The 27,877-nt window shown below is 43.0% G+C and overlaps 3 protein-coding genes across 3 annotated transcripts in view; 2 read left to right on the top strand and 1 right to left on the bottom strand.

Moving 5' to 3' along the window:
• T265_10351 (hypothetical protein) overlaps window positions 1-19,838 on the top strand; it is a gene marked incomplete at both ends in the record, with an annotated part of 50,250 nt that extends 30,412 nt beyond the window's left edge. The window contains 12 exons of the mRNA XM_009176696.1: window positions 1,960-2,144; window positions 3,333-3,356; window positions 5,006-5,122; window positions 6,414-6,605; window positions 6,650-6,721; window positions 6,774-6,848; window positions 8,862-8,877; window positions 11,160-11,201; window positions 12,910-13,004; window positions 15,331-15,447; window positions 16,248-16,400; window positions 19,412-19,838. Of these exons, the coding sequence (XP_009174960.1) occupies window positions 1,960-2,144; window positions 3,333-3,356; window positions 5,006-5,122; window positions 6,414-6,605; window positions 6,650-6,721; window positions 6,774-6,848; window positions 8,862-8,877; window positions 11,160-11,201; window positions 12,910-13,004; window positions 15,331-15,447; window positions 16,248-16,400; window positions 19,412-19,507 (1,184 nt within the window). The remainder of the gene's footprint in view (window positions 1-1,959; window positions 2,145-3,332; window positions 3,357-5,005; window positions 5,123-6,413; window positions 6,606-6,649; window positions 6,722-6,773; window positions 6,849-8,861; window positions 8,878-11,159; window positions 11,202-12,909; window positions 13,005-15,330; window positions 15,448-16,247; window positions 16,401-19,411) is intronic.
• Window positions 19,839-22,967: 3,129 nt separating this feature from the next.
• On the bottom strand, window positions 22,968-25,989 carry T265_10350 (hypothetical protein; the record flags this gene model as incomplete). The annotated part of the gene is made up of 7 exons (XM_009176695.1): window positions 22,968-23,389; window positions 23,437-23,579; window positions 23,622-23,733; window positions 25,544-25,656; window positions 25,699-25,767; window positions 25,804-25,888; window positions 25,920-25,989. 7 exons carry the CDS (start codon window positions 25,987-25,989, stop codon window positions 22,968-22,970), a joined length of 1,014 nt encoding a protein of 337 aa, XP_009174959.1.
• An 832-nt stretch (window positions 25,990-26,821) lies between these two features.
• The window catches only part of T265_10349 (hypothetical protein), a gene marked incomplete at both ends in the record, with an annotated part of 12,375 nt that continues 11,319 nt past the window's right edge, over window positions 26,822-27,877 (top strand). Inside the window, one exon of the mRNA XM_009176694.1 lies at window positions 26,822-27,394. Coding sequence (XP_009174958.1) covers window positions 26,822-27,394 — 573 coding nt within the window. The remainder of the gene's footprint in view (window positions 27,395-27,877) is intronic.

The following is a 27,877-nucleotide window of genomic DNA, read 5'->3' as shown; positions in this document are numbered from 1 at the left end:
CACTCATTTTCTGAAGTTGTCGAAGTTTTATCCAACTATTCAGGTGCATAACTGGACACATTTGCTCGTAACATTTCCAAAGTCATTAGTGTCAGGTCAGTGATACTGAGTGATTCGATTCTCTATGTTAGGTGTTCACTATTTCACCACAGTGATTTGAAGAATGACTTGCGATTCCCTAATCGTGCAAACTGATGTGGAACGAAAAGGCCGACGGCCTGCAGACAAAGTGAAAAGCGTGGGCAAACTATTTAAAGAATTCCTTACTCGCCCACCCAGATATTCCTGGGAAAGTTGAGCAGAATCAGAATCTACTTTTGCAACGGATTGTCCACACCTGACCGGGAACTTTTATGAGCCCATTGTGGGAAATGTTCTGATGCTGTGTCATTCATTCAGTCCGGTAAAACAAACTGAAGGTATTAGTGCTCAGGTAATGGAAAACCGTCACAAAAACATCATCACAGATGAACCAAGCCCTAAGAATTTTCATCCTTTGTTTTTAAAGGTATCCGCATAGGTCACGTGCAGATCGTCCTTGCAATGCACAAATAGGTAAGTAATAAAACCGGACGCTGGTTTGATGGCTGTTTTTTTAACCCTAGATAAACGCTCCCTATTGATAGTCCATAAGCATCACGATGAAATCATATTTTATGCTCAAACGAGACCAAGGCAAACGGTTCGGAATCCAGAAGTGAAGAAAAACTATTTTCGCCGGTTACGTACAACGTATAACTGCAGAAGACCTCCGGTCTCAGACAGTTGTCAAAGCACCCGCTGCTCCTCCGAGAGGACTAGGATACCTGAGGATGGATCAAGACATCTGTCACCCAAGTGAAAGGGATATGCAAATTTTGAATGACTGCACGTGTTGAGACATAATTAGAGACATTTTCAGACATGGCCCAGTCGCGCCGTCAATGGCGCTCGTGCCTCCAAGCTATTGCCTTCAATGCATAGCTCCTTTTCCGACCCCCCTTCACTTGACAGCCCACTGACAGTGCTGGATTTATGCACCAATTTATTAGCTCCCGCCTGCAATGCGCAGCTATCCACCCCTCCCCCCAAATCATCGGTGAACGAAACTGCGCAAGCTACAACCACTGTACGACGAGTACGCGGTTATTGCAGCTGACGATGGTGATGATCCAACTTGATCTCTGAGGCTTTACCAAGTTCCCACAGGTTGAGATCTTCATGCTATATCAGTGGCGGTGCGAAAGAACGCGCCTGTGGAAACTTTGTGCAGATTGTATTTGGGGCTTTCACGAGTCTGAGGTTTTGTCATTTGGTGGTCGTGATAACGGTGTATTACCACTGAGTGTTTCTCATGTTGGTTTTATGAGCACCGAGGCGGTGACATTGGCTGTTACTTGTGCAATCTTGGTTGTGCTGGATAGAAGGCAACCTTAATCATTAAGGCTAGTATTCAGACCACGCTATGATAACTAAGGTATTGTCGTTGAGGTCGTTGGACCAGACGTCGCTGATAACGCTTGATAAGATTTTGCGGTATCTTCGTTGGGATGCTTTAGGTTTCCTGCGTTCGTCTGATAGCGAAATGGAGTCCCACTAACCAGTACTCCATCGTCGCTTCGAGGTTATCAGGTATCTAACCCACACTCTGCAGTCTTAACCTGGAATTTTTTGTTTTATAACTTGTTTGTATCCGTAATATTACCACTGTTAGGAGTACAACGGTCAGGACAAGCCATGACCTAAGGACATTCTTGCAATGGCTTGATAATGGCTTAACAGAACCAGGGTTGCATCGGTCTTTATGGTCCAGGTAATCAACCTTCGTTGATTTTGTCAGTTGAATACGAAGTTTAGTCGGTTTAATCTCCGGACCTCTTGCCTATACCGTGTACCAATTCCAGTTTTTCCGTAACGATCCTTTCCATGTACTGAATGCCGACTGCTCTCTACTGTAGCGAAACATTACTCTCATTCCAGGTGGTCCCGGCTCTGGAAGAAGTGAACAAGCTCGAGCTCTTTGTGAAAGGCTTCCCGGTTTAAAGCACTTTAATGTGACTGAATTTCTGCGGAATCGTGTTCTGGATCACATTGAAGGTGACAGCCAAAAAGACTGGGATGTTGTCGCTCGGCGGGTTCACAGCAGCGATCCACCAATGCCAAAGGTAGGTTGTCATGCTGTGGTCGCTTAGGCGTGCAATCACTTTCGTCTCTGTTCAAACTCAAAAGGTGGGTGTAGAGGGACGGGCCATCTGAGTGAGTTGATGACGGTTATCACGGATCAAGCGTCTCCCAACCATTCTTCAGCTGGTCAGCTTGGTTTAGGTGTGGTTCTTTGTCTATCAAGCTGTTGACGAAAAAAGACAATAATGTCAGCATATTATTATATGAGTTGTCAGAAAGTCTCGCCTGAATAGTCATCCATACTCGTGGATGACTTGGTAATCAGCAGACTATGAACCTATATTTTCACTGCATTGCCTGATCCCCAGGTGGGGTGTGTGGAGACACTTGTTTTTGGAAGAGACAGCTTCACCCTTAGCCGATTAGTCTTGGAACTTGGTTCTTCACTTCAGTGTGGTGAAATTTGATTCGTATGCTGTTGAAGCCACGTTTTACAGGAAAATGACAACGGATTTGTTGTACTAGTATAGCTCAGCAAGCATTACCACTGATTCTGTAGAATACTTTACAATGATTGGTTGTTGACAAAGCAGGATGGTGATCTATTTCCATGGTTGTTTGGAAGGAGCATAAGGTTTGCACTGTAGTACTTCTCGGCTAAACAAGATATTCCCGTGTCGTTGCCGATAGAAGCCATATCAGTAGAGGCAGAATCGTTCACCCCAACCAACGTAACCATTTATTGCACTTTCCAGTTTTCTTGGATACGGCTGAGAATAAATGAAGCAAACTTGACTATACATACCTCCTTGTAGTACGGATTCATACGTGCATTTGCGTGCACGATTGATACCAACGTGAGATTTAAGGAGGCTTTCCCTGGTGGACGGGGTGAGATGGCTTGGTGGTTAGAGTGCGAATTCCGTGGTTCAAATCCGACCTCTATCTCTCGACTTCCCCTACCTAGGCTTGAGCGAATTGGCAGCATCCCAGCTTTCGTGCTTCCTTCTGATGACGTGGCAGCTAGCCGCCGAAAGAGACCTAAATCTAAGCGATTTTTTCAGGTGAAACGAGGCAATTTTTTTCCACTGCGTTCAGCAGATCGAACTCTTTTATGTGAAGTACAATCAACTCCAACCGATTTGATTGGCAGTTGAATAAACCTATTTTAACTATAATAGCACTTAGTATTGCTGGAAATGCCTGTTGATTTTCTGTCCACTCTACAGGATCGTATTATTCCAGAATATTGGGTAAGTTTATGAAATCCGTTTACAGATGTTTCATTTCGTTTGTTGTCAATCTCTTGCTCGAATCGGTCTTGACACTGAGACCGGTCATTTGAGTAGCATTTTACTGGGACCACATGTTCTTCGCTTCTAATTCTAGCGTTTGCATGTGCTAATCAAGAGATGCTAATTTAGACAACATCTTAGAATCATTTGCTTCAAAGAAATAATCCACTTCCTGTTGAACTACTTTCGAACCTAAGCTGTGATTCGGTACGACATTAGATCATTGGTGAACTTCTCGCGAGGACCCAAGATGTGTTTCCAGGATGAAAGCAAATCATTACCATGAAGAGTGCTTCACTCAACAGGAAGGATATTCAAAGACGTAACCGCTATCTTCGCACTGTCTCGAAATAAAACCTCAACGTTTCAGATGCACCACATTCCAATTGCGAACGACTCGAGTGTATATTTTTGACTGGCGCGCAGATACCTTGAAGCTGATGCACATTATACCATCGGCCTGTGGTGGGTTTTTTGAAACGCTCCAAAACATTTCATGCAAATCCGGGACTCTTATAATGAGCACTTTAAAGCATTCGTTGTACATATGGTCAAGCCACACTTGTTATGGGCATAGTCCGAAGATTTGTTGCTTTGTTGTTTACAGCGTTGAGTTGATAAAGTAACTTGTGTCGATGCTGATTTGCTATGAACTCCCAACGAAGTGACTTTGTACCATTTTGGACTGCCGTTTTCGTTGTCATTTGTTACCGTTACCAGCACGTATATGAGCGTGCTGGTTTGGTGTTTTGGCTGCCACCTTTGCTACCGGTGAAGCGAAAGATACGCCTAGCCAAAGCAAGCTTCTTAACCTATTTAGATTCAGATTTGTTCGAATCACTGCCGTGCTACACCAACTGTAAAATGGGATCAGCAGGTCTTGAGGTGTTTAATAAACTTGCAGAGTCCCACGACAGTTGAAGGCTTGGGATTCTTCGAAAATGTTTTGCTGGCCATCTGAAAAATGAGGCAAAAAAGGAGAGAATCCATTTCGTTCAGCCTCTGCATCCACTACCGCATGCTGGTGGATAACCTAACCGTTATTTTTCCCCTTCTGGGGACGTATTCGCCCGAAGGACTGAGGACTGCACGGTTCACACAAGAAACATCCAGCTGTCAACTCCTTTATAGTTGATCCACGCTAACTAGCTGAGCTCAAATCGTGATCGCAAAGTGTATTAGGTGTTTAAAAGTGCAAACGTTTTGTCATCGCCTATGGTTTTAGTGGTGGTTACCGAGAAACTCTTGAGCCCGTTTTATTTTCCGTCACCAATGCACCCAAGTTCTGAAAAGTTTGAATGTGTGTATGTAAAATTGCAAAGCACTACAAATTGAGAATATAGAAACAGGCACCATATTTGAATGTGTTCATTCGTCACGCAGCCAATTATATTTATGAGAAAACTCATCGCCATAAGGTATCACTGTGGCCAGGACGTGAAATCGATCCGTAGTTAGTAACCGAGTTGATTTTGGCCTACAGTTTTGTGCATTTTTCATCTTACTGGAGCTACAAAGAAGGGCTTATCGACCATTGTTCTTTGATTATCATCGGAGCCCCATTACGTGAATTACTTACTCTCATTTCGTCCTCTATTCCCGCCAAGAACGTGCAAGTCGACATACTCAGACAAGAATTTAACACTGTTGCTGAAAACACCAAGGCTGTTGTTATAGAAGGATTTCCGAATGATGAGACACAGCTGAACATTTTCAATCAGCATGTGAGTTTTATTTGTAACCGTCTAGCCAAGTTTAGTAAGCTCTGTAAGCTATTCAACTGCGATCACTGTCGGTCTACCCCTCCACTAGTTGATTTGCCATCAACGTAAAAAAATTTTTTTTCGTGAAAAATCCACAAGCCCCGATGGTTGTGTGGTGCACTTTACCGAGGGGATTTTTGTAGATCAGATTCAAAGATCATGTGGTGCACATTTTCAGTCTAACTGAAACAGTCATTTGACCTATTTGGACACCTGCAGAATAGTTAGACACCTCACCGGATACTACCTCTCAGTCTCTTACATCCTCGCTATTTTCTATCAATTTATCATCGAAAATCTCACAAAGCATTCGGGCACCTCAGATGTGTTCAGAAGACACTTTTCATGCATGTATGATTTCCATTTGGACGTACTGAAATAATTAATGGTCCAGCCATAGGAAAACGGGATTTTGGCATGAGCTGATAACGAATGGGCATCAAACTCTTTGTAAAGAAAATTCATCCTTCACTGAAGTGTCTACTGAAGATTGCTGGTAATACGGACCCACAGTGAAGATATTTTCCCATTCTTTGAATAGAATAAATGCGCCACCACTCGCATGATCTTGCTTACGCTGCGTTCGACTGTCAGAGTCCTGATGCCCACTCTGTTCAATAGTGGTTGGAGGCCACGAAGTGGCAGCACTAAACTATCCTAAACGATGATCAGACTCATGTCAATTTAAGGTCACACTGTTTCACAGATGCTGTTACTACGCAGGATCACAATCGACAGTGTACTTGACACTAATAGGTCAATTATAAATGCCCTAAAATCATGTGGCGATCATGTGAATGAATCAGCCAACTAGCGGGCTATGACAGAACAGTGTTCCTTTAAATTCTATTTTTCTTCATGGCACACAGCCTGTTGGCCACAATCGTTCAGCTTCATCCATCAGTAGTTGAGCTACACGAAAAGCATGGATGGTCCTGTGAGTTCTTCGTAGGGTATATTTTAGATAAATCCACCCTTACAAGACCACTGCACTAGTCTGAAGTTTTGTTGATTATTACTGGATGACTAACATGAATACACCTGAGCGATTGTATTGAGAATTCTATCCGTATCACTCTCCTGCTTAGACAGGTTTCTCATCACAGCGTTCGGTTCGTTTTCTATGTAAAAAGTAATGTACTTCTGAGTATCTTCATCGGTTGCAAACTCTTGTGGAAGTGTAGATGGTCTGATACAGCTCTGTTTTTTTAATGGAAATTCAGCGCACTCCTTTCGGCCTATTTCGTTCTAGATTGGCGGCGCCGACTTGGCTGTTTTACTTGACTGCGAAGAGAACACACTGCAGAAACGTTTATTGAAGCGATACACCAGGTTGTCCAGGACAGAGGACGAGGAGACTGTAGCATTGCACAGAATTCTCTTCTTTAAACATTGCACGCTTCCAGTTATCCGCCACTATGATGAGCGCAGCACTCTGGTTACGGTAAGCAAGTGTGAATCAGCAAAAGGTGTAAACCTTCCTTGTAGATCCCTGCCGATCGGGACCAAGAATTGGTTTTAAATGATGTGGTAACGGTTGTAGAATATTTCCTTGGCAAGGTAATCAATCATTCAGACGGCTCTCAACTATTTACCCTTCTTTACCCTTTAGCAAGAATGTCAAAACAATAATTCTGCCGTTACGGTACCTTCACACGAAATACAACCTTTGAGTGAAGAAACTAAGGTGAGCACGATACCATAGCCTTAGCCTCCCAGATCCTAAGTGAGGAAGCTAAATCCAACCTTATGGAGCTTCAAATCCACAAAAGTACTCTTCAACGCCACTGGATTGTTTGGTTTGGTTTACGAACTTTGGTAAATGCTTGAACGACGTGCTGGTTCATGACTAAGGAAAAGAATAAAGGTTTACAAAAATCGCAGGGGTTCTCTTGTTCCGCAGGACGACGACCTCTCCTGGGTTTGAGCTGGATCAGCGCACTACGGACGTCTCTTTGTGTGAAAAAGGAAGATGAACGTGGTATAGACGTATACATGAAAAAGGCTACAAACTGGCATTTCTTAATAGATGTCAGCCAGCACTTTGCAGAATGATATCTGGGTTACGAAGGCGGTTATTACTTTCACTTTCCAAGACACAGACCACCGGTTACTTGAATATCAGTCTCACGAGCTAAGGCGAACCCATCATAGTTCTGTGCTTAAACTCACGCGATCAGGGAGTTCGAAACCTTTCAGTTATCCTCGTAAGCTTGAGGAAAACCTCTCATTGACGAACGTATCCAAAGCTTCGCTGCATGTCGCTCTGATCTCATTCGAAGCGTTTACTTCATTACCGAAGGTTCTGAAGCACTGCGACCCGTCACCGTATTTTCTTTGACCAAGAGCCAAAACCCGTAATGCTGCATAATTTTTCATACCAATGTATCTGCTGCAGCGAGATCTTATTTGAGGAGAAGAGTTTAGTCTCAGTGGCTCACCAGATTCTTTTGAATGTGACAGGGCCTTCACCGCAATTCCTAATGAATATGTTTTATCCAGATTCTTTTTTTACTTGTCTACTTTTGGTAATGAGTCTATTTTGTTTCTCTTGCTCGCCTAATGGATAATTACCCCATCACAAAGATTGTTTACCTGCGGACACCACGCCGAAAATCTGTTTTTTTTTGGGGGGCGGGGGGATTTGTTTCCAAACCCATCAGGGTTCCCAACCACTAACCCACCGCTACGCACAACTACGCACTGATGATGTCACCTCGATTGGTGATGAAACGTTTGCAACCAAATTGCCCAGCTCAGCGAACAAGCCAACGACCATTAACTTCCCTGTGTTCCAAACAACCTTAACGGCCATCCGGGTCTTTATTTTCATGTGATGTCTCCCTGTAGGGGATTCTCAGCGAAATAATAAACTGCTTGTGAAATGATTTGCAGTGCATGTGTTTTTGAACAAATATATTACCTTCGCATCACCAACTTCGTTCCAGCATTGTAAGTGCGGATTAATTCGATTACAACGAACGCGACGTTTGATTCTCGTTGGGTTCTCTTCAGCGTCAATAGCATTTCAAATACACAGACTATTGTACATCATTTTGGAGTTAGGGTCGTCGCATGTTGACTGCAAACTCAATTTTCTTCCCAAATCAGACCGTTGTTTCCACATCAGATGAGCGGTTCGCGCCATCTCGAACTCACCTGTGTAGGCTAGAGCAACTAGGCAAAATTACAGCCTTCATGCTCCCTCTGGTCTGGAGTGGTGCAGCCGCATACTATTCTGTAATACACATTACCAGCCTACTTTGGTCAAAATCAGAATCATTTGACAACGTTGTCTACCCGGAATATAGGTTAACGGGATTAGGGCATCATTGTGCTGTAACAGTAGCATTGTGAGGTAACAGTGTGACGAACCGGTGCGCACAGCTGTGCTTTTAATTAACGACACAAGCTTTCCCTCAAACTGCACTCCTTTCTGCATTCGGGCTAATACCATACAACTTAAGGGAAAGTCTAAAGAACAATACATATTACTAGCTAGCCCTCCGTTCGAAAATCAAAATGCTTGTGATATGTATTGCTCACCTCACGCAAACTATTTCGCTTTAATTGATCGATCCGGCATTTCGTTTACTCATTTTCTCATATAATGTTGTAAATATAGGGAAGCGTTTATGGAGTCGGTCGTCTATCTTAGCCAATGATTTCACTGATATTTCGAATGCTCCTCCCACTTCAGTCTCCAAATGGAGTCGGTAAGTTGGAATTCCTCTGCGCTTACGCATCCGTTATTGCTCGTATCTTAGTGTCAGTGTTTTCGGATACACCCTGTTGTCATGGTTTTTGAAAACAGTCTGATTTTATCCCCTCGCATACCTCTAAAGTTTTCACTTAAATTGAACAAGCATCATTCAGAGGGCGCATTGTCCACCAAGAGAGCGCAGTGGCTGGGAAAGATACCATAAAATGGCTCGGCAACATGCGTGCACTAATCTTTGTTTTTCATCACTTTGTTTCATTAACCGGGACCAGGCGAATTGACATCCGATCTGGGGCCGTATCCACAAAGGAGAACATTCCAGTTTTAATCCTGATAAGGAGTGAACTTCACAAGGCTAAATTCAGAGTAACGTACATTTGTTTTGTTTTTGTTTACATACGGTTAAACTGCTCTTTTCACTGACCTTCATTGAAAGAGTCTTTGGCAGTACACAGACAACGAACGCTCCATCTTTGTGCCAAAAGATAGTCATCAACAGCAGAAGGGGGCCATAAAAAGTATCGACTGGCGTGAAGAATGCTAGTGTCCCAATGGGATTCAAAAGGTTTCATAATTCATGGTCTTTCCAAAAACACTAGAGTTGTCTTTTGTGGTGGTTTTTGTGCTGAAGTTTGTCAGATTTGTTGTGTATTGTGCGAAGCGCTACTGAGGCCACGCTTTCCCGTTTGTCTTTCACACAAATTAGAACGCCCGGTGTTCCAATAAGCATATTCCAAGATGGCTGTTCACTGAGTGTTTTAACTACTAACATACATTTCGTACAGAAAGGAAGCGAATAGCTGTTGAGATCAGCACAATGATTAGTGTACTTCACGGTATGCGAAATTCTCCATAGCTCGTCACTAAGGATGATCTTGCATATTCATTCGATTCTTCAAAGGCTTCGTCCAACATCCATTCGCGTTGCCCATCTTCAGTTCATTCACATTATCGGTTGGGCCCCTTCAGCTATACGAGGACTTTGTCACTTTGTCCAACACGCTTTTAAGTGCACCTATTTGCTTCCAGAACATTCTGGTAACCAAGTATACGGGAGTAAATCGACGGTTATGTTGAATAAATAGTACGGATTGGGTGTGAAGTTTTCTTTTTGCTCTTCACAGAAGAACGGAAACAGGTAAGAATCCAGATGTAGGGGTCGATCATGAGTTCCGCCTGGGTTAACCTAATAGTGGTTATCCATAACAGCAATGGCATCCCAAGCCAAGAAGTATTTCTCGTCTTAAATTCCCGATGCTTTCCTTTCTTATGCGATGTCGAAAACAGGACGAGCCACCTGGAACACCCAGGTTCCAGCGTTCATTATAAGTAAACATCAGTTTCTTTTCTTCGTGATTCTATAAAGTATAATCTGTTTGTTCGAGTGTATCAATCATGGGACCTCCCTCACCCTTGTGTTCCTGCTCAGACCACTTACTGACCCTCAAATCCAGACTGGAAGGCCTATTTTGTATTTGAGGTAATTGTTATCAGATTATGAACGGCTATCAGTCAGCGTTACTGTGCATTATAGATAAAAACTTGATTTCTCTTGAATCTTGTCGGAACCTCTGTGTAGGAAGTTGTCCAGAGAAAACTTAACCAGATAATGTTTTGTTGAATTGAATTCATGTCTCATTCCAGCAGTCATGTGGATGTGGCTGCTACCTACCAGCTAGCTTGGATGACGTAGTGTTTTGCCCTCGTAACAGCATAACTCATCAGTAAGTGCTAGTCAGTGAAACCGGGAATAACTGATTGGATGCGTGGGCGTCGGACCCAAGAACATTATTCATTGGGGTGGTGAAACAACCTCAATAGTGTTTCACACTGTCTTCACGTAAGCTGATTGTTTAGAGTTTTCATGCACACTAAGTAAACACTGTTGTTTGGATGCCGTGCTGAAAGTCTGAAAGGTGGAATTTGTAAGGGGGATTTCGAGGAAAACGAATTGGCCCATAGGGCTTCGTACACAACAGTTATATTGCCTAAAGTCCCGGAACTCTTCGTACTCCTGCTTAGCTACGTATATCTACTCATGTCAGCTCTTTCGTTTTATGTCAGTAATCTCTGAACCATATGGAGTGGGGATCGGACAACGTATCTGGTGATCCGCCTGTGGAGAAAAGCATCAACCGATCCCATACCATAGGTCGGGATGTGCCTTATCAAAGTAATAACTCTACCCATTTACTTGAAGGGAGTTTTTTCCACTGGACATCACTTATGTTTAAAATATATTCCAACCTTTAATTTTGTATCCTATTTTCCCCATAGTCGGAGGCCATCCGTCGGAACCTGTTGTGATCTTTGTCGTCGGTAAGTTAAGGGTTCGAATAGATCTTTGCTGTTAGTTTGTAGACAACATTGTTGATACGCAAAGACTGAGTCCAATATGATGACATACTGACTCCCCAGTTCATTTACCTGGTGCTTCTGTGCTTATCAATTTCAACTTATGTGTTAATTGTCACGATCTATGTACCTGTCACCGATCTTGTCACACTGACCGTCCGGCCCTACACCGGAATGCTTGCATATGTGTCAATGCCCTTGGTCACCCATCCGTGTTCATCCTCAGCCTGGCTAACCAGTTCTGACATCTCCTTCGACGGCACCCGACTAGTCGTGCCACCAATCATAAGACTGATTACAGATAGGATGATCGACAGCTTACACTATCGAGCCACCATTCCGCATGCATTGTTCATATTGTGACGCTGTGCTGTACTAGACTTGCGTGCTCGTCCGCATGAACGTCGACACTTGGGGTTTGTCCTACACATCCGCTTACTCGTAGTGCCATAGATTTTCGAACCCAAGTCTTCTTTTTGATATTTTGGATCGTATGACTCAAGAACGACATCCGAAAATCAATGTTGGATTCGAAAGCGTTTTCGACATAAGTAACATTACAGGATTGGCGTTTTGGTCGCTGCCGGATTAAAGAAGCTCTGGAGAGTTTTGTCCAGAGGACAGTCCTTTTCGTACCCACTCATACGTCAAAGTGACCAAACAAAGGACTTATGCTTCATAAAAACGGGTTCTGAACCTGAAACGTGTACCCCTAATCACTACAGGCAGTGATATGCTAAATACACCACGTAACCAATCATTCGACAGAACTTGACTCGGGAACCGTTTTTCCCTATTTAGGGTATTAACAATTGTACCGGGGATGATAGTGTTTTAGACGTCCAGGTACGTAATTTCATATCATCAACTTTAACAGAGCTATCCTTACGGTATGCAGTTTCCCGATTTATTCCTTAGTCGGCCCTCAATCTTACAGTTGTTTGCAGTTTTCGACTATTTTAGACAGTTATTGAGTCTTGACTTCAAGAGCAGGACCACCCTCATTGAACTTTGGAACTTAATTCTCATTTGAAATCCGTCAAATCCTGCCTAAGTTTCCAAAATTTTACTCCCTATACTTTTTACCGTTGCCTTGTTCGAGGCAATGCATCGTCAAGAACGTACTTCATCATTGATTGCTTCTTATTGATTTATCTATTAGCTGATATGAATGAGATTTAGACTTAAAATATGGAAATACAAACGCAGTTGACTAAGCTAGCAAGCTAGGAATTTAATGTATACGGACGCTTTGTGAGTGTCCCACACTACACAAACTACACTCATCCTCTTGAGTGCGAAATTATTCAGTCTGGTTGCTTTTGTTCACTTACACGACAATCAGCAGACAGCCAAGATGGTCGTGTGATGATTGGCGGCACATCCGATGTTGATTGGTTGATTGTCTTTCAAACATCGAATTCATTTGTCTTGACGCTTTGGAAGCTTGTTTACCCCAACTGGTGGTCACAATTCTCTCAAGTCCGTGTATTGTGGGGTCGGAGCAGTAATACCTTCAGCAATGAAGTTAACTTCACTTAGAGCAATGCGTTATGCCACTGGACAGACTAAGAACGGCCGTTGTCACACTAAGTGGTCAGCGTAAAAGAGATCTCATAAAAATCCAAAGTTGTCTTCAAACATTTACTTCCATTGATCTTTGCTCCCTCAGGCGATCCACAAAGCGGGAAAACAACACAGGCCCGGAAGTTGGCAGAACATTTTGGCTACAACTATTGCCTTTATAAAGTGATCGAATACGAATCAGTGAGTATCCTAACGATGTTCTGATACATGATGTATGTTTGAACCGAGGTGCTTTGTACTTTAGTACAGTCAATCATTTCATTCGATGCAGACGTAAAAAGCCTGAACTATGTAAGTGCACCATGATAATTAATTATGGATCATACTCATTAAATTCGGTATTTCTTACACCAAGCCCCAATTCGCTTCCGGTCCTGGCTGTGATTACCATCATGATCATGATCATCATCAGCTGTCAAATTCGCATAATTCCCGTACAATGGTTATAGCTGTCACAGTTTTGTCCGCCGTTCTCAATACTAGACATTAGTATTCGCTCATTGTCATGGCTTGTTCTTACCAAGCCCTGAGCGTGACTTCTTATATCCTGAGAGGAGTAAATATGGTTATTCACCTGCGAAAATATAGGAAATTAGGAGCAGTTGTCTGTCATGTTGACAAATTGGAATCAACCACTTCAATCATTTCTGCCAGAGGTCGGTGGTCGCCTGACCTTAGTCCTGAGTACGAACTGTGAATCCGAACGTCAGATACTAAATTAGGTTGATGAGTCCCAGTCAAGACACGCGGTTGATCGCATTTTCAGGACTGACCATATCTTACTTCTAAGATATTCGGGGGGAAAATAATCGCTCAGATGTGTCACCCTTTCTGTGCGTAACTGCCATGCGACCCGAAAGAAGCTCAAGCCCAAACAGGAGTGGTCGAGATGCGGAGGGTTCGAACTGCGGACCTTGCGGTAAGTAATTATGCCTCTCATGGCTCGATAGATAGATAGTCGGCAGATAAATGCGCCATTTATATGTGGCTTCTTGACCAGTCATTGTATGAGGTACGACACTTTGTTAGCTTACACTTACAATTAATGATTCTCAATTGGTAACCGGTTATTCAACCATGAACCCATGAAACCTGGCACAACCTAAATGTAAGTCGCTGCGCTTAACTGTTTCGCATTTAGATACCCTTTCGCAGTGATTGACCAAAGGGCAGATGTTAACTCAGTTCTGTGGTACGTTTCAGTGTCCCGTTAGCCTTTCAAAACTGCATCTGTTCACCTATCGTTGCGATCGTTCTTCTCGGGAGAAGGACACACGGCAAAACATGTAATCTTAGGATGCCCCCTCGAAAACAACTCAGATCCAATGGGACAAAAATGCTACAAAGGCAGTTATTCGAACGAAATGACTGTCGACCGCAAAAGCCCCTCTATTTCACCACGTCTACATGTGTATCTGATAACGTTCGTGCCAACGATTTGACATTTAGCAATCAACATTCGTGTCGAGTCAGTGTGATTCGGGATATTTCACTTATTAATTCAGAAAGTATCAAACTTTCCATACGACGCTTCCGGATTTGCGGTAAGAGCTTAAATGCGAGAGAGTACACTATCCCAGAATGCACGTTAAACGCGCTGGAACGTCAACGAACAAAGATGTAACTATGGACTATCACCTTGGTCATATTGTGTATATTGGATTCTATTGTCCACTGCTCTAAACTACTATGCAGTAGGTCATTTATTCCTTTACATTCCAATGAGAAAAGAAGCTCCTACTTGTCTTATCCCTTTGGGGCGAGTGAGATGGTTCAAGTGGTTAGAGCGCGAATTTACTGACCGGAAGCTCCGTGGCTGCCTCTGCCTCTCGATTTCCCCTGTCTAGACGTGGGCAACCTGGAAGTACCCAAGCCCTCGTGCTTCCCTCAGGTGGCATGGCAGATAGACCCTGAAAGTGTGTTGCAGCTTAACAATTCTCCCTCTGGGATCCGTTCGTTTTATTCTGTTCACAAAACTTAAGCTTTCCGAACCAATTCTCAGACGACAGTCACAACTGATTTGAATCGCCTTAACTACTGTTGTGACCCGTTTTTGGTGGTTTTCAGGTTGAGAGGATGACTTTTAGAACACTGGGAGGGTTCTTTTAGCTCGACACCCAAACATAATTTCCTAATCTGATCCACAGTATGATACCCAACAGGTGGCAATCACGCTGTCGACATTAGGCAGTTGTTTCGGACGGTCTGCAAATTGACGGCTTATCGAACTCGACTAATCCAACACTGAACTCGTAAAACGGCGACGAGGCTCTGCTTGAAACTCCAGCATGGCCTCGTTCACTTCATCTGTGTTTAAATCCGTATTAACTCATACGAAACAAAGACCGTTTGGTGTCGCGAATTACAAAGTGATTTATGTACACGACTACTATGTGAACCTGGTTTATTCATCTGTGTAGTACCTCTTTCTTGAAATTTGCGCTGGCTATCATCTGTTCGAGAAAAAAAACTGTGGAACTGTTCACTGATGATGTTTCTCTTCTAGGGTTCTGTGAAACCGTTCCTGTGGAAACATTTCTATGAAAACGGCAGTTTTCTCAAGGGGCTCGTGGTTGACGAACTTCCCTTTGCAACAAAGGAGAAACTCACGGTTGAAAAAGAGGTAATTGAGATTTTCGGTTTTCTCGTCACTAGCCGACTCTACATATGCGCGTTTTGAAAAAAACAACGCTTGCCGATATCTGCAATCGGCATTTTCCACAAGTGATGCTCAGTTGTTTTCAATGGGGTGTCATCACAAGCAGGAAGGCCGCCGTTGAAGTATGATAAGTTCGGCTGTCTTTTTCTCCGTCCCTCGTCCATAGACGAGGGTCTGACTAGTCACTTACATTCAGCAAACAAGTGGAGTACCGTTGGAACCGTGCATCCACTGAGTTGACGTTCACAGTTCTAACGAAACTATCATGGTGTAATTGCTTTACCCGACACTTAAATGTACTATTAAAGGACCCAAAACAGTTTTTTTCGAAGTTTAACTTTTGTTCGCACTTGCTGGAAACAGCTACGGTATAGTGTTGCTAGTGTGAGGGGATTTGTGAATTTTCAATGGAAATTTTGTCTTCTGGACAAAGTCAGTCCATACTGAAAGGTCGAGGGTCTCGGTACAGTTATTTCATCTTTACTAACAACTATCCCTCGACTAGTTTGAGACTCCTTGGAATTTCGTGAGATGCTCAACCAGGGGAGCGAAATGCGGCACGCCTAAACGGTCAGAACATCAGCTCAATGCTGTTCCAACTGTTCAGGCGTGCTTGAGTCCGGTGAAACAGTGCTGTTCCTATAGACAACATGTCACAAACTTCTGTAACTTTGATGGTTTTCTTCTGTGGTTGAGTGCCCGGAGTAAACAAGGTAGTGATATTAGATGCCTTTTAAACTGTTTCCTGTTCATTTCCTCCATAGCTCTCTTCTGGAATGGTTTTGATGCTGAGTAGACCAGAAGAACTTTCTCAGGATTCGGGAAGACCCGACGATGCACAGACAAATGAACGTGAACAAAACACGTCTATCGCTTTGGACACCGAACAACCGCCAAACCAAGTGAAAGTCTTTAAAGTAAGATACTCATTCACCCGGGTCTTATCTGCTTTAGCCGTTCATGATTTGGAATTCCGGTGTTGATGAAAATCCGTGAAATGGGACACTCACTATTCATGATCCGAAAAAGCTTTTTCGTGTGGAAATGTGCCGATAGCGGAACGATTTTTGTAAAACGCCCCAGAGGCCGATTCTATTGGAATAACAGACATATCTGGTGCATCATCATCACTTTTTTGGAAATTTTTTTATTCTGTATAGCTCAGATTCGGAAGTCATCATCATCACTTTTGTAGAAAATGTTTTATTCTGTATAGCTCAGAATTCGGAAGTCCTCTTGTTAGTTAGGTTATCGTACTCCGATTCCGTACTACTGGTTTCTGCGTGTTCCAACAGTGATTCAAATGCGCCGCAATATTGAATAATGTAACCACTCTCTGGCACATATACCAGTTGTAGTAATTTTCAGATTGTTTGCTTGTTGTGCAGAAAAATCCTATGGTTTTATCCATTCAAAATCTCTGAAAGCAGCAACCCGCCGGGATTTTCCAGAAACTCAGTTCCTCTTCCAACGGTCGTTAAACAGTTCACATCGTAGTTACTGAAGCTTTGTTAGATATTCAAATGTTTCTTTTTTATCTGTGATCCAAGAACCTCGTCTATTTACTCAGTGATTTCTGGATCGGTATGAACAATATACGAAAAAAGTAGGAATAAAGCATTACACAAATACTAGCCAGGTAATCAAGGCATGACGCGAAAAGCACTTAAAATGCTGCAAACTTTCCTGCGACCACCAGTCTCTAGAAGTAGAGCAGTCTTCTAACCCGAATGTCGTCCTTTCCGGAACAGTAGATTCGTTCCACTAAGAGACCAGTTTGCCTTGTTCCAAGGGAATTTTACTGTTTGAATGATCAATGACGTATCGAGTTTTTCACAGCGGACCGCCACATTTTGGCCCTTTCAGCCCATACCAAGGACATTTTCTTCGGGACTACAAAAAACACAGACAATGTTTGATAGGGTAAGGTACGATAAGCGGGGATGCTGGGACGACAAGTGCAGCTTCTTTGTCACTTTCGGTGCGCATTATTGGCACTGACTGGTGAACTGGACAATTCAACTTGTAAGCGTGCTTCATCCCATCGGCAAAGCTATTGTGGCTCAAAGGTGTGTCCTGTTTATTCAGGCCAACGCTAAGGAGACTTCAGAATATTGTTGAGCTGAACTGTTTGGTGGCACTCGAGCTCTGGTGTTGTTATTACTTCAGGTGTACCGAGGTCCTTCGATGGTTAGATTGCAATTCGCGACCATCGGGGTTGTTCCGTGGAAATCACACAAATCACAGAACACTACTTCGCTAGCGTGAAACTGTTAAACCTAGGCAGTGAATGAATTATATGACCGTTGGAAAACACTGAAGCCAGAGCAGTTTTTCACATTTTCAACTGTAGATATTTTGGTAGGTTATGTGCCTTTCGGAATCGGGTAACAATCTCAGCGCTAGTAACATTGTGCTACCGGCCGTAAAAAGCGCAAGTTTAGCTTCCTGATGTGACATTCAGTAACTTTTGAGTGCAAACCACCTCAATTAGGTTTTTAAAAAGCGTCATAGCCGATAACACCAACATATACAGTTCAGAAGTGAACATGCGAGCGAGGTGGGCATTTAAAGGGAATCAAAATCGCATACATTTTGACAAAATGCTTTGAAGGCGTTGTTTCGCGAGAACCTCTCAGCGATACCTCTCTATCAAGCAAGAATTGGATGGCTTTATGTAGTAAAACCAGTTACAGTAGTTCTACGGCGTTATGTTATTTAACTAAAACGGAATCCGCAATTTGCATAATTGCAAGCGCAGCGTGGATTCCTGTGCCACCCAATGCCTTTCAAATCTGCATCATATCACGCAAGTTTAATCCGTTCCATTAAAATTGATTGTACGTTCATCCTATTTGACCTTCTAGCTGCATAAACGGGTAACTAAGTTGTAGACAGTAATTGCGTAGGCATCGTCTCTCAAATGAACACAGCTAGATAGTTCTGATTGTCCCAAAATCGAAAATCAATGTTTCCCCAGTTTGTAATCCATCCTGTGTTATTCGTGAACATGCGCGACTGTAGGGGGTGTGACGATCGATCGATTTTTTTATCTTTGGTGCATCAAGGAACTCATGGTTGATACTATATGGCAGTAAGTGTTCTTATGTCATAGAAGCATCCTAGGATTATCATTCTAACTGCTTACAGAGCAATGAGACAGCGAACAACAAGTTGCAGCAGATTGATTCTGAGACCATAGATCAAGTCGCACATCAGTTGACAAAATAACCTATTTTCACAAGAAAGCCACAAGTTGCTTTGTTAGTTTTAGAGTTAGAGGATTTCAAATGAAACTAAATTTTTGCATAAAGAAGATTTTTCGAAAGTCAACTGCATACCTTATAAGCAAGTCATTTGGCACCTAAGGGCTCACCCCTAGGTAGAATTACTTTAACCGAGTCTAACCAGTGATTCTTCTTCACAAAAAAGCTATGGAGTCACGGTGACTGAAGATTTTTTTCTTTCAATGGCTACACTGTCGCCCACGTCTGTTTGTGGGAAGACTATGAGGATAAACCATTATCCCATTACGAAAGCCATTAGACTGCATTTTGTGCCAAGGTTGACCAAGCTCATGGGACTGACAACTTACTGCTTTAGCTGGGGGCAGTCCATATACACCACTGACTTGCGCTTCCTTGTGTTTGATTCTTAAGCATCAATAAGATTCATTTTATTTCACCTCTGGTTAATCATTAAGTTCTAATGTGATATACTCTCACAAACAAAACCACATACAGGTAGTCAGCACCATTTGTCCTCTTGCTGGAAATCATCCTTAGCATCTCCCCATAGTCGAAATTGGGATTTTGAAATTATTTTGTTCCGTTTTCAGTGTACATCCAAATAACAGGTCTAAACAACGCTAGAGAGCGGTTATAACACGGACAGGTAGATTTTCTAACTTTTCATATCATTCTTTCAGGTCCAAATATCACCGAATCCGGAAGACACTTTCCAGAACATACTTTCACAACTGAGAGGATGTTTGTCTGGTAGTACTCCCGCACGAGACGTTTGAAACCTCAAATTGTGCTCAATAGGAAATCAGGTTCTTTATTTAAAGACAACATGACAAGTGCCATGCACCACCTTATCGCAATCTCTTCAATCTGACAACATACCCTTTTGACCGTATAAGGGTTTACGGCCTGCGGTTCCAGAAGCCTCACGCTTTCATCTCCTTTGTTATAACGTGTGGAAGCTGTCCCAATCCAAACGCATTTTCTTTTTTTCTCGTATCTTATTTGTCTGCCATGTACATGGCGTTTTTGAACTTTTCATCATTCATTTACTTTTTATGCTTGCACTGTTTGCCTTTTATGCATGCCGCATAAATACATCACCTTTCCATTGCTATCGCCTTTTTGGGTCAAGTATATAAATACATGACGGTCATCCCCGTCGGTAAATTACACTGCGGAGAAATTGCATCTCTAGGTTGGCATTCTGCCGTTTGGCAAATTATCTCCCTGGAAAATTTTACAGCGAGTTCATAACTCAGAATTCCCAACTAGGTGCCAACAATAAAATGGACAGGGTAATTGCCAGAAATCAGAGACAGCAGTGAAACTTATGCAATAATATCTAAAGCCTTGAAGCAAAAGGAGAATAGATTGGATGAGGGTGGAACCTGATGCAGGCCAATCACAGGCATTCTGAAGTACACACACCTCCAAGTGATCAGGCAGACAATCTGGGGAATAATGACAGCACGAGTGCCAGTAAGTTCAATTAACTGCCATTTCTTGCAGTCTCCAACCAAGCGCAGAGGACCCCATTCTGGAAGGCAGACCGTATCAACAATGTGTAAACTCTGTGTTACCTCCTTCGCACCCTTTCGCCTTAATATGAAAGGTGCAGAACTTGCCTGAAAGACAAGGAAATGTGGGTGTTGCCGTACCTAGATGCATTCTGTCTGGAGACGCTACACGATGTCCTCGATAACCAAGGTCAGTAAGAACGCTTCAGACTTAAGGTTTCATCCTACAAGTGAGGTCAGTCTATGCTGAAAAGCTGTAAAGCACTTTACAAGTGTTTCAACTTTGTTGCAAGTCATCTGCAATGTGCACCACCCACATCCAGAGGCTTTTCAGACCCCTAACCGTTAGTAGCTCAACATTATGCCAGTCGCCAGTGAGTGGCTGGCCGGCATCACAATCAACTCCGTACCGAGAAGCAGTTTGTTTTACCCGATCCGACGCCATCTGACTTAAGCGGTCAACTCTTAGACAGAAAGTCATCGCAACTTGCAACTTTTTTCTTCCTAGTGAATGGCTCATGATTTGTCAGATTACATGATATCCAATTCGACATTGATCGCTGGTGATTGGTCACTCGTGGCCGACCCGTATAAGGAGCGGCTACTAACCGGAAATTAGCCATTTCGAATTTTGCTAGATGTCCGTGTGATACAAGCTAGTGACTCCCTGCAACAGAAGTGAAATTTCTGTACAGTACATTCGCTTGTAACCATGAACAAACCAGTGTGTAGGAAGTAATCCACATCGGAACCATGGAATTTCCCCACTACCTACAAACTACTTAGATTTTACCTCAATCTCCTGGATTAGGCATCGTTAAGCTATCTTGATAAGCTAGCAGTTGGTCACTTTTTATTTTCTTCACTGCGACAAGTACGGTGCTAGTTTTCAGCTTTTTGCAGAGTATTATTAATGGCCTGTCTAACAAAGTAAAGTCATCCCCAATAATTATGAAGTCTTTTATATCTCAACAAGAGAAGCTCTAGCACCTTGAAAACGTGAAACACTCTGTAAGTTTACTTATGTACACTGTGCAAATGTCTGGATTTTTACAACTGACGCAAAACATCCCTCAGGTTGGAACTAAGTGAATTGGCTGACACGATACACCTGGTTCAGTGCAGCACAAAGTACATTCTGGTGAATAATTTCGTAATTATGCCCGCCTGACTTGAAGACCTCACAGCTGCAAGATATAATTCGTTTTGGGGCTTAGAATTACAAACCAAGCCATGAGCGATGTTCACTGCGCCAGTGATAGGCCTGATGAATGGTATGTGAAAGAGATAGACGTACTACTCAGACTAGGTCGAATTTAAATCATGCGAGATGAAGACTGTAACTCCCAAGAATGTCTATCTCAGCTTCGTTCAAGGTGTTGGGTTTTCAACAGAGTCAGGGAATGGCCAATTGCAAACCTAGAAGTAGTGACGAGTATACAGAAGGATAGCACAGCCGCTGCACTCTTTTTGATACATGCAACTCCGGGCGACAAAAAATGTCCTGGCTAAAAGAATGCTGCACCTCACCGCAGGACATGCTGGACCGAACAACTCTTCTTCAACTCTTCAACTCTTTTGATTTGAAGGATTGGAAATATAGTGACGTGAATTAGTCCTAGGTACCAGTATGCTCCTGGCTAACTGGCTCGAGAGGTTCTTTGATGTTTCTTCAACGGTTTGCACGACGATTGTTTTGTTGAAACAATGCATGGTAGCTATGCCTAAATGTGTACACACATAAAAAAGATACCATTTCCCTGAGTACTGTGGCGATATAAGATTTCTAATCCAATATCGCTTTGTTGCATGCGACTAGTCTCACAAACCTGTGGGTCTTTACTGGCAAGAAAGAGTTCCTAACGGGCTGGTTCAAAGCTCGCATACTAATCCGGATGTAAACGGTCGTGGTGTTCATTGAGGAGGATCATTCTACAGATTGCTCGTTCCGTAATAATACTTATCTTGCGACGGCAGTATTGCAGGTACACGAGTTACGCTAATTCACTCCGGGCTTCTTACCCGAAGTTTGTTTTCATTACCTATGGATGATGTCTTACTCGATGTTTCCTACTGAGCAGCACATCAATGGTAATTTCTAGTCGCCCCTTACATAAAGTCTAAAGGCACAGTCAGGTAGAAACATGAATTCAATAATCTGCACTCAACAGTCGTGTAGCTACCGAGATTTATAAGAATGGGATTCCCTGAAGTGCCTTATCCCGAGATGAATGAGTAATTGTTGTATACCAGGACCTCTCCGTCAGCAGTTTGCTTCATGCTGTTTAACCTGTTTCTAAATAAAAATCCTGAAACACTAAGCGAATGTCATCATCAGTATGTCTTTGATGCCATTCATGAAAACTGAGCAAAAGCCGATGGTCCTGGAAAGCTTTTTGAAAAACCTCAGAGGAATTGCGCACGTGCTTATGTGTATGCAGAACCGAATACAAGTCCGTTTTTGAGCCGTTTGCTGTAATTCTATTCACGAAGAAGTTTTCAAAAGCTATTCACTATCAACACTGACCTGGTCCTCCCCAATGTTTTTTGAAAGAAAAAATAATAACACAAATAAATTAGTACTAGACATGCAGGACAAATTCGTCTGTCCCCAGAAGACTTAAAAACAAAAACAAAAGTAACTGTAAGAAAATATGACGAGAGTGTGAAACTAGAGTTATGAAAGGAGCGAAAATATTTGGATGGAGGAAAAAGATACTTAACAAAGTTTATTCAGTGGATTCGGTTCTGGTGGCTCCTCTGGAATGTACCTTTCTTCATCCAGTTCAACGACAGCTGACACGTAAGATATACAACTATCAGCCGGTGTTACATCCGGATACGACCACGCTTGACCCATAAGTTTGAATTTGGCTAGCTTTCGCATTTGGTCAACAACCTTCTCCTCATCCATGCTGATGAGCGTGTGGAGGTTTACGTTCAGGAGTTGCCGAACCATGAATAGTAAGAGTGCAATTATTTGGTTGTCCAAAACTTTAGCTTTGGTATCAAGCAGAAACTCATCAAAAGGTCTAAATCGTAGCTCTTTCATTGCCGCAATGGCTCGCTCATCAAAAGCTTTGATGCTATCCAAAACTGTGGGCGCATCCGGAATCTGGGCATTGAATCCGTAAATATCACCTAAGACAAACGATGACAATTTGATGGACCGAAAACAAAGCACTTACCCCAGTGACATAGACTTGCGGAAAATATGAATGCATTCTCCGGTTCTTGTAAATAATCACGGAAACGACGTGCCACAACTGTGAGCTGATCATGTGCTAACGTCCCAACATAGACTGGAACCACCTTGAAGTAGCCTTTCTGACTAAAGTGGTAAATACATCCTATCAGTACACGTATCGCTTACTTTTCCATCACTTTTGAAATGAAGGGTAATTGCATTTCAATAGACTGCTCTTTGGTATCCGTTGGGAAGTCGAGGTAGGTGAAGTCACCGGTTTTAATCAGTTTGTCATTGGCTTGATGAACACAATGCGGGAGGTAGGTGTATTACTTGCGAGTTTGGGGAAGAAATCAACTTTAAATGTAATCCACCGCATCGTACGTTCACCAAGTTTCTACCTTGTGTCTCAACATATTTCCACCTCATAGCAACCGCAAAATTCAAACCAAGTCACCTAATCAAGAGCACACAGAACTGGTTTTGTAAGATTTCCGCAGCCTTGTCAGTCTGAACCCAGCACCTGTTAAGTGCAGCTATTTCGGGTTTGAAAAGGACTCCGTGACGGTTGGTTTTCCACAATGAATCCTAGGGGTTCAAGGTATGTTGAGCGGTGGTGAAGAACCAGCAATAGCCGTTTTTTTGACAACCGTGGATGAGCTTCGTTAGGAGAAAAATGATCGAAGTCACAAGGAAAAACCGAATGTTGACTGTATTTATCAACTTAAGCTGCACCCGAAAATGTCACTATCACACATTATCACACACTATCACACATTCGAAGGAATTAAATGACTCCGAGATCTAATTACATCAGAAAAAGATGATCTTCCATATCCTGCAGAAGCCATCAATATCAAACTTTTATTATTTCAAAAATCAAAACAGCCCTTCAAAAACGACAATGACCAGCGATATCTCATATAAGCGCTTCAGAATATGGTGAACTTGATCCCACAAAAAAAATACGTTCACTTTTTAAAGACAATATCTTATATGGAATATCACGTTCATCCTTGACAAAATTGACTCCGAAAATAAGGCTCTTAAACATCACAGATATATGCGGCGGAACAAATGCCTAATACAAAATCAAATCCCATTTCAACATCTACATACGAACTATCGAAGGAGAGCACTGTCAGTCTGTCCGGTTGTCCCGAAGTCCTAGGAGCAACCAGATGTTCGGATTTGATGTCCCACGAAAAGCTCACAAGGAGGGGGCGCCACTCAGGCTACTTGTGGATTAGACGATAATATCGAACTACATTCCTGCAAACATTCGGTACGGAATGACCTAGTAAGCAACAGTAGACATGCTCTCTTGCCTTTGCACGTACCACACATATTTCCAAATTATTGATCAGCTAAAAATCCAGAACAAAATGTCGCCAACAGTCCAAAAATGTTCACAATGTTCGAATTTCTATTCTGTTGTACAGTGATGAAGTACGCGGTGCTGGCCAACCTCTCGTTTACAGAAGGCTCAGAACAATGAAAAGATTAAGTACAGATTCGTGATACTCAAATAATGGCAAGTGTATCCATACTTCCGAGTGCGTGTCGAAAGTTTTGTGTACACCTTTAGACGCCTCAGAAAAACGCCATAGGCCGGTATATCGTCTCTGTGCTGAAATGCATCATTTATACAAACTAAAAGATGCTTTGTCCTTCGGCGTGATGTGCCGAGAAATTCAAATATGTAACATATGCCACTTAAGATCGACATGGGCCAACCCCGGATTAAAACTCAACTCTTGCAATATTTTAGCAGTTTAGAATGTGAACACAGGAGAGGAAACCCGGAATCAAATAGCCAGATACACATTCAGAACAAGCATTTTCGAGCGAATTAAATTATTTAGCAGTCACATAATAGTATGATGTTAGTGGCTCAGCTATCAGCCTTGCTACACTGGATTAGAAGTGAAGACGGAAGGTGTTTAGTTCCACAGTGAATCTGCAATAGCGCGTTTCACTTTCTAGTGGCTAAAATTTTTCAGCCCACATGTGAAGTAATGTTGACGCAGGAGGTCTCGCACTCAAAGTAGCACTCACCTCACAAACGTGAAAATAATTAGGGGAGAAAAAATATTTTCAAGCCTTACTCTCTTGATCGACCGGCAACTTTCCAAGTGGTGAGTTTAAATAATCCATTTGTGAAAGTGCACAGGCGTATGGAAGGAAATGTGATGTACGTCCAATAATGAAGATGCGGCGTCTAAAATTTTCAATATAAGAGGAAAAATATTAATCCGCTTACATCACTTCAGGACAGAGCTTTGAATAAGCCTCCGCCATCATTTTACCACAGATTCGGTAGCTTCCGTTGCTAAACCTTAATTGTGAACACCCAGGTAGACATTACGGGACAAGTAATATCCTCGTTTTTGTATCATGTGTCCTTTCGGAATTCTGCAGAGCCTCGTGGATAAGTTCCCAAACATGGACAGCTAAAGGATTAGTAACACACTGTTCCCCTACCTTCATCCGGGTAATAATGTGAGCGATGATACAACAATGGCCTTCCGCGGAACAATACTGGAGAACGCATTTCAATTTTGTAACGGCAACGGTTTCCAGTGCGTGATTTACACGCGAGTAAAATACACCTTGACACATTCAAACAAATGGACAGCCTTGCCACCATTTTGAAGGACAAACCTAAGAGATTCTGTGGTTATCACCTTTTCAATCACTTAAAAATCGGTCTTGAACTTTGAATGGTCCCGATGACAAACCAAAACTATCGGCATAACACCGGCGATACGATCCGCCAGACCAAAGAGTTCAGTATTCGCACAATAGATTCGAATTTTTGAAAAACATGACGTGCCCCTGGAGGACTGTGGCAATCAAGCGATTGAATTCGAAGCACCAGTTTGATCTTTTGAGCCTCATTTAGGCATCCCAGGGCCTCAGTGATGCTGCAAAATTATTCCACCAGACTTTTCCGCAGAGGTACGATAGCAAAAGTGGACGCGCGCGGTACGTTCGAAATCGGTTTCGTTTTTCCCTCGTGCAAACTCGTGAAAATTTTTTTTGTTGTTCAATCTATTCACAGAGTACACACGAGTAATTGTTGAATTTTATTACTCTAACAAAACATTTGAGTGATAACCCTTCATATTTTGCGCACACCTATTTTACATCTAGTCCGAAACATGACGTCAATCCATACCGATCGCCCTCCGCAGCCATTGGTAGACCACAATAGATGTGGGCGGAATGGCTGCCCGTCGAACGTCAAACGCGGTATGCAATGCCACGCCTGCAAGGCCTGGTGGCATTTCAAATGCACGGGTTTACAGGACGACCAAATAAGCCGACTAGCCAACTCTCCTGACCCGTTTGTCTGTGCCAGCTGACTCTATGTCAAGGGTGCGATGCATACCGCAGCGAAGAGAAGAGTCCCCCGAAACGGTACCCAACCCCCAGTGCAGATCCCGAAAGACCACTGCCAGTGTTCCGCTTTAATCGGGATACTCGACGCGAAAATAGAGCGTCTTTCGAAGGCACTGGAGGACTCAGGCGCTAAGAATGCAGCGACCTGGGCGAAAGTCGACAAGGAACATTCCTCGCTGAACCAATACCTCGCGATGTCCATACCGGGTCCCATGGCTGAGAAGAAAGTCATACAACTTTCTGACGCGGCTATAAAAACCGCCACAGCGTCGCTAGTGGAAAGACGCCTAAGGGAAAACAGGCTGATAATCTGGGGGTCGTTCTCCGGAAAAATCACGCCAGCGAAGCTGGCACAGTCGATCCTCAGCAAGCCTGATCAATCACTCCACGCAGAATGGCTACGCCAAGAGGGAAGTAAGCGAACCCTTGGACTTCTAGTTACTCTTTCTTCCCCGTCCGACGTACAGGCAATCTTGGAGCGGGCTGGCAGCATTCAAAAGGCCATCCCAAAGAACAAAACCGACCCGGGAAACTTGGGCAAATGCCTCGATCCGGTGTATCAATCCGTGAATATCATTACAGAATATTGTTGGATGGTGGTGACGATTGTTCACGTGGTCATAATGTGCCTCATTAAGTCCAGGCGTAAAACTATAACTTTCACATTTTGAGGAGGCTGAAAGCAAATGTAGTTCAACACTCTTGTTATTTAGCTTGGCAAAAGAATGCGCACAAACCATGGAAGAGTCACAAGGTTTTCAAACCACTGACCACCGGGGTTACCGTATCATAGCCAGCTTGGTGGCTGTAGCGATTACGCAAAGACTTGGTGCGTAATGCAACGGAAGTCTGAAAACAGCAGATCAAACTTACCGGGTTTAGGTGATTGTTGGCATGTCTGACATGGGCCCAACCACTGTTTACCGAAGGAAGCGTTGTTTTTAGTTCCGAGGCATCCTTTTTGGATGGGATGCGAGGGACTTGGAATGGTAGCGTGAAATGAAGACAAATTAAGCCCCATGTGGTTCTCATGCCCT

The sequence above is a fragment of the Opisthorchis viverrini genome, assembly GCF_000715545.1.
Source record: "Opisthorchis viverrini unplaced genomic scaffold opera_v5_358, whole genome shotgun sequence".
Lineage (NCBI taxonomy): Eukaryota > Metazoa > Platyhelminthes > Trematoda > Opisthorchiida > Opisthorchiidae > Opisthorchis > Opisthorchis viverrini.
This window is presented reverse-complemented; position numbering and strand designations above follow the sequence as displayed.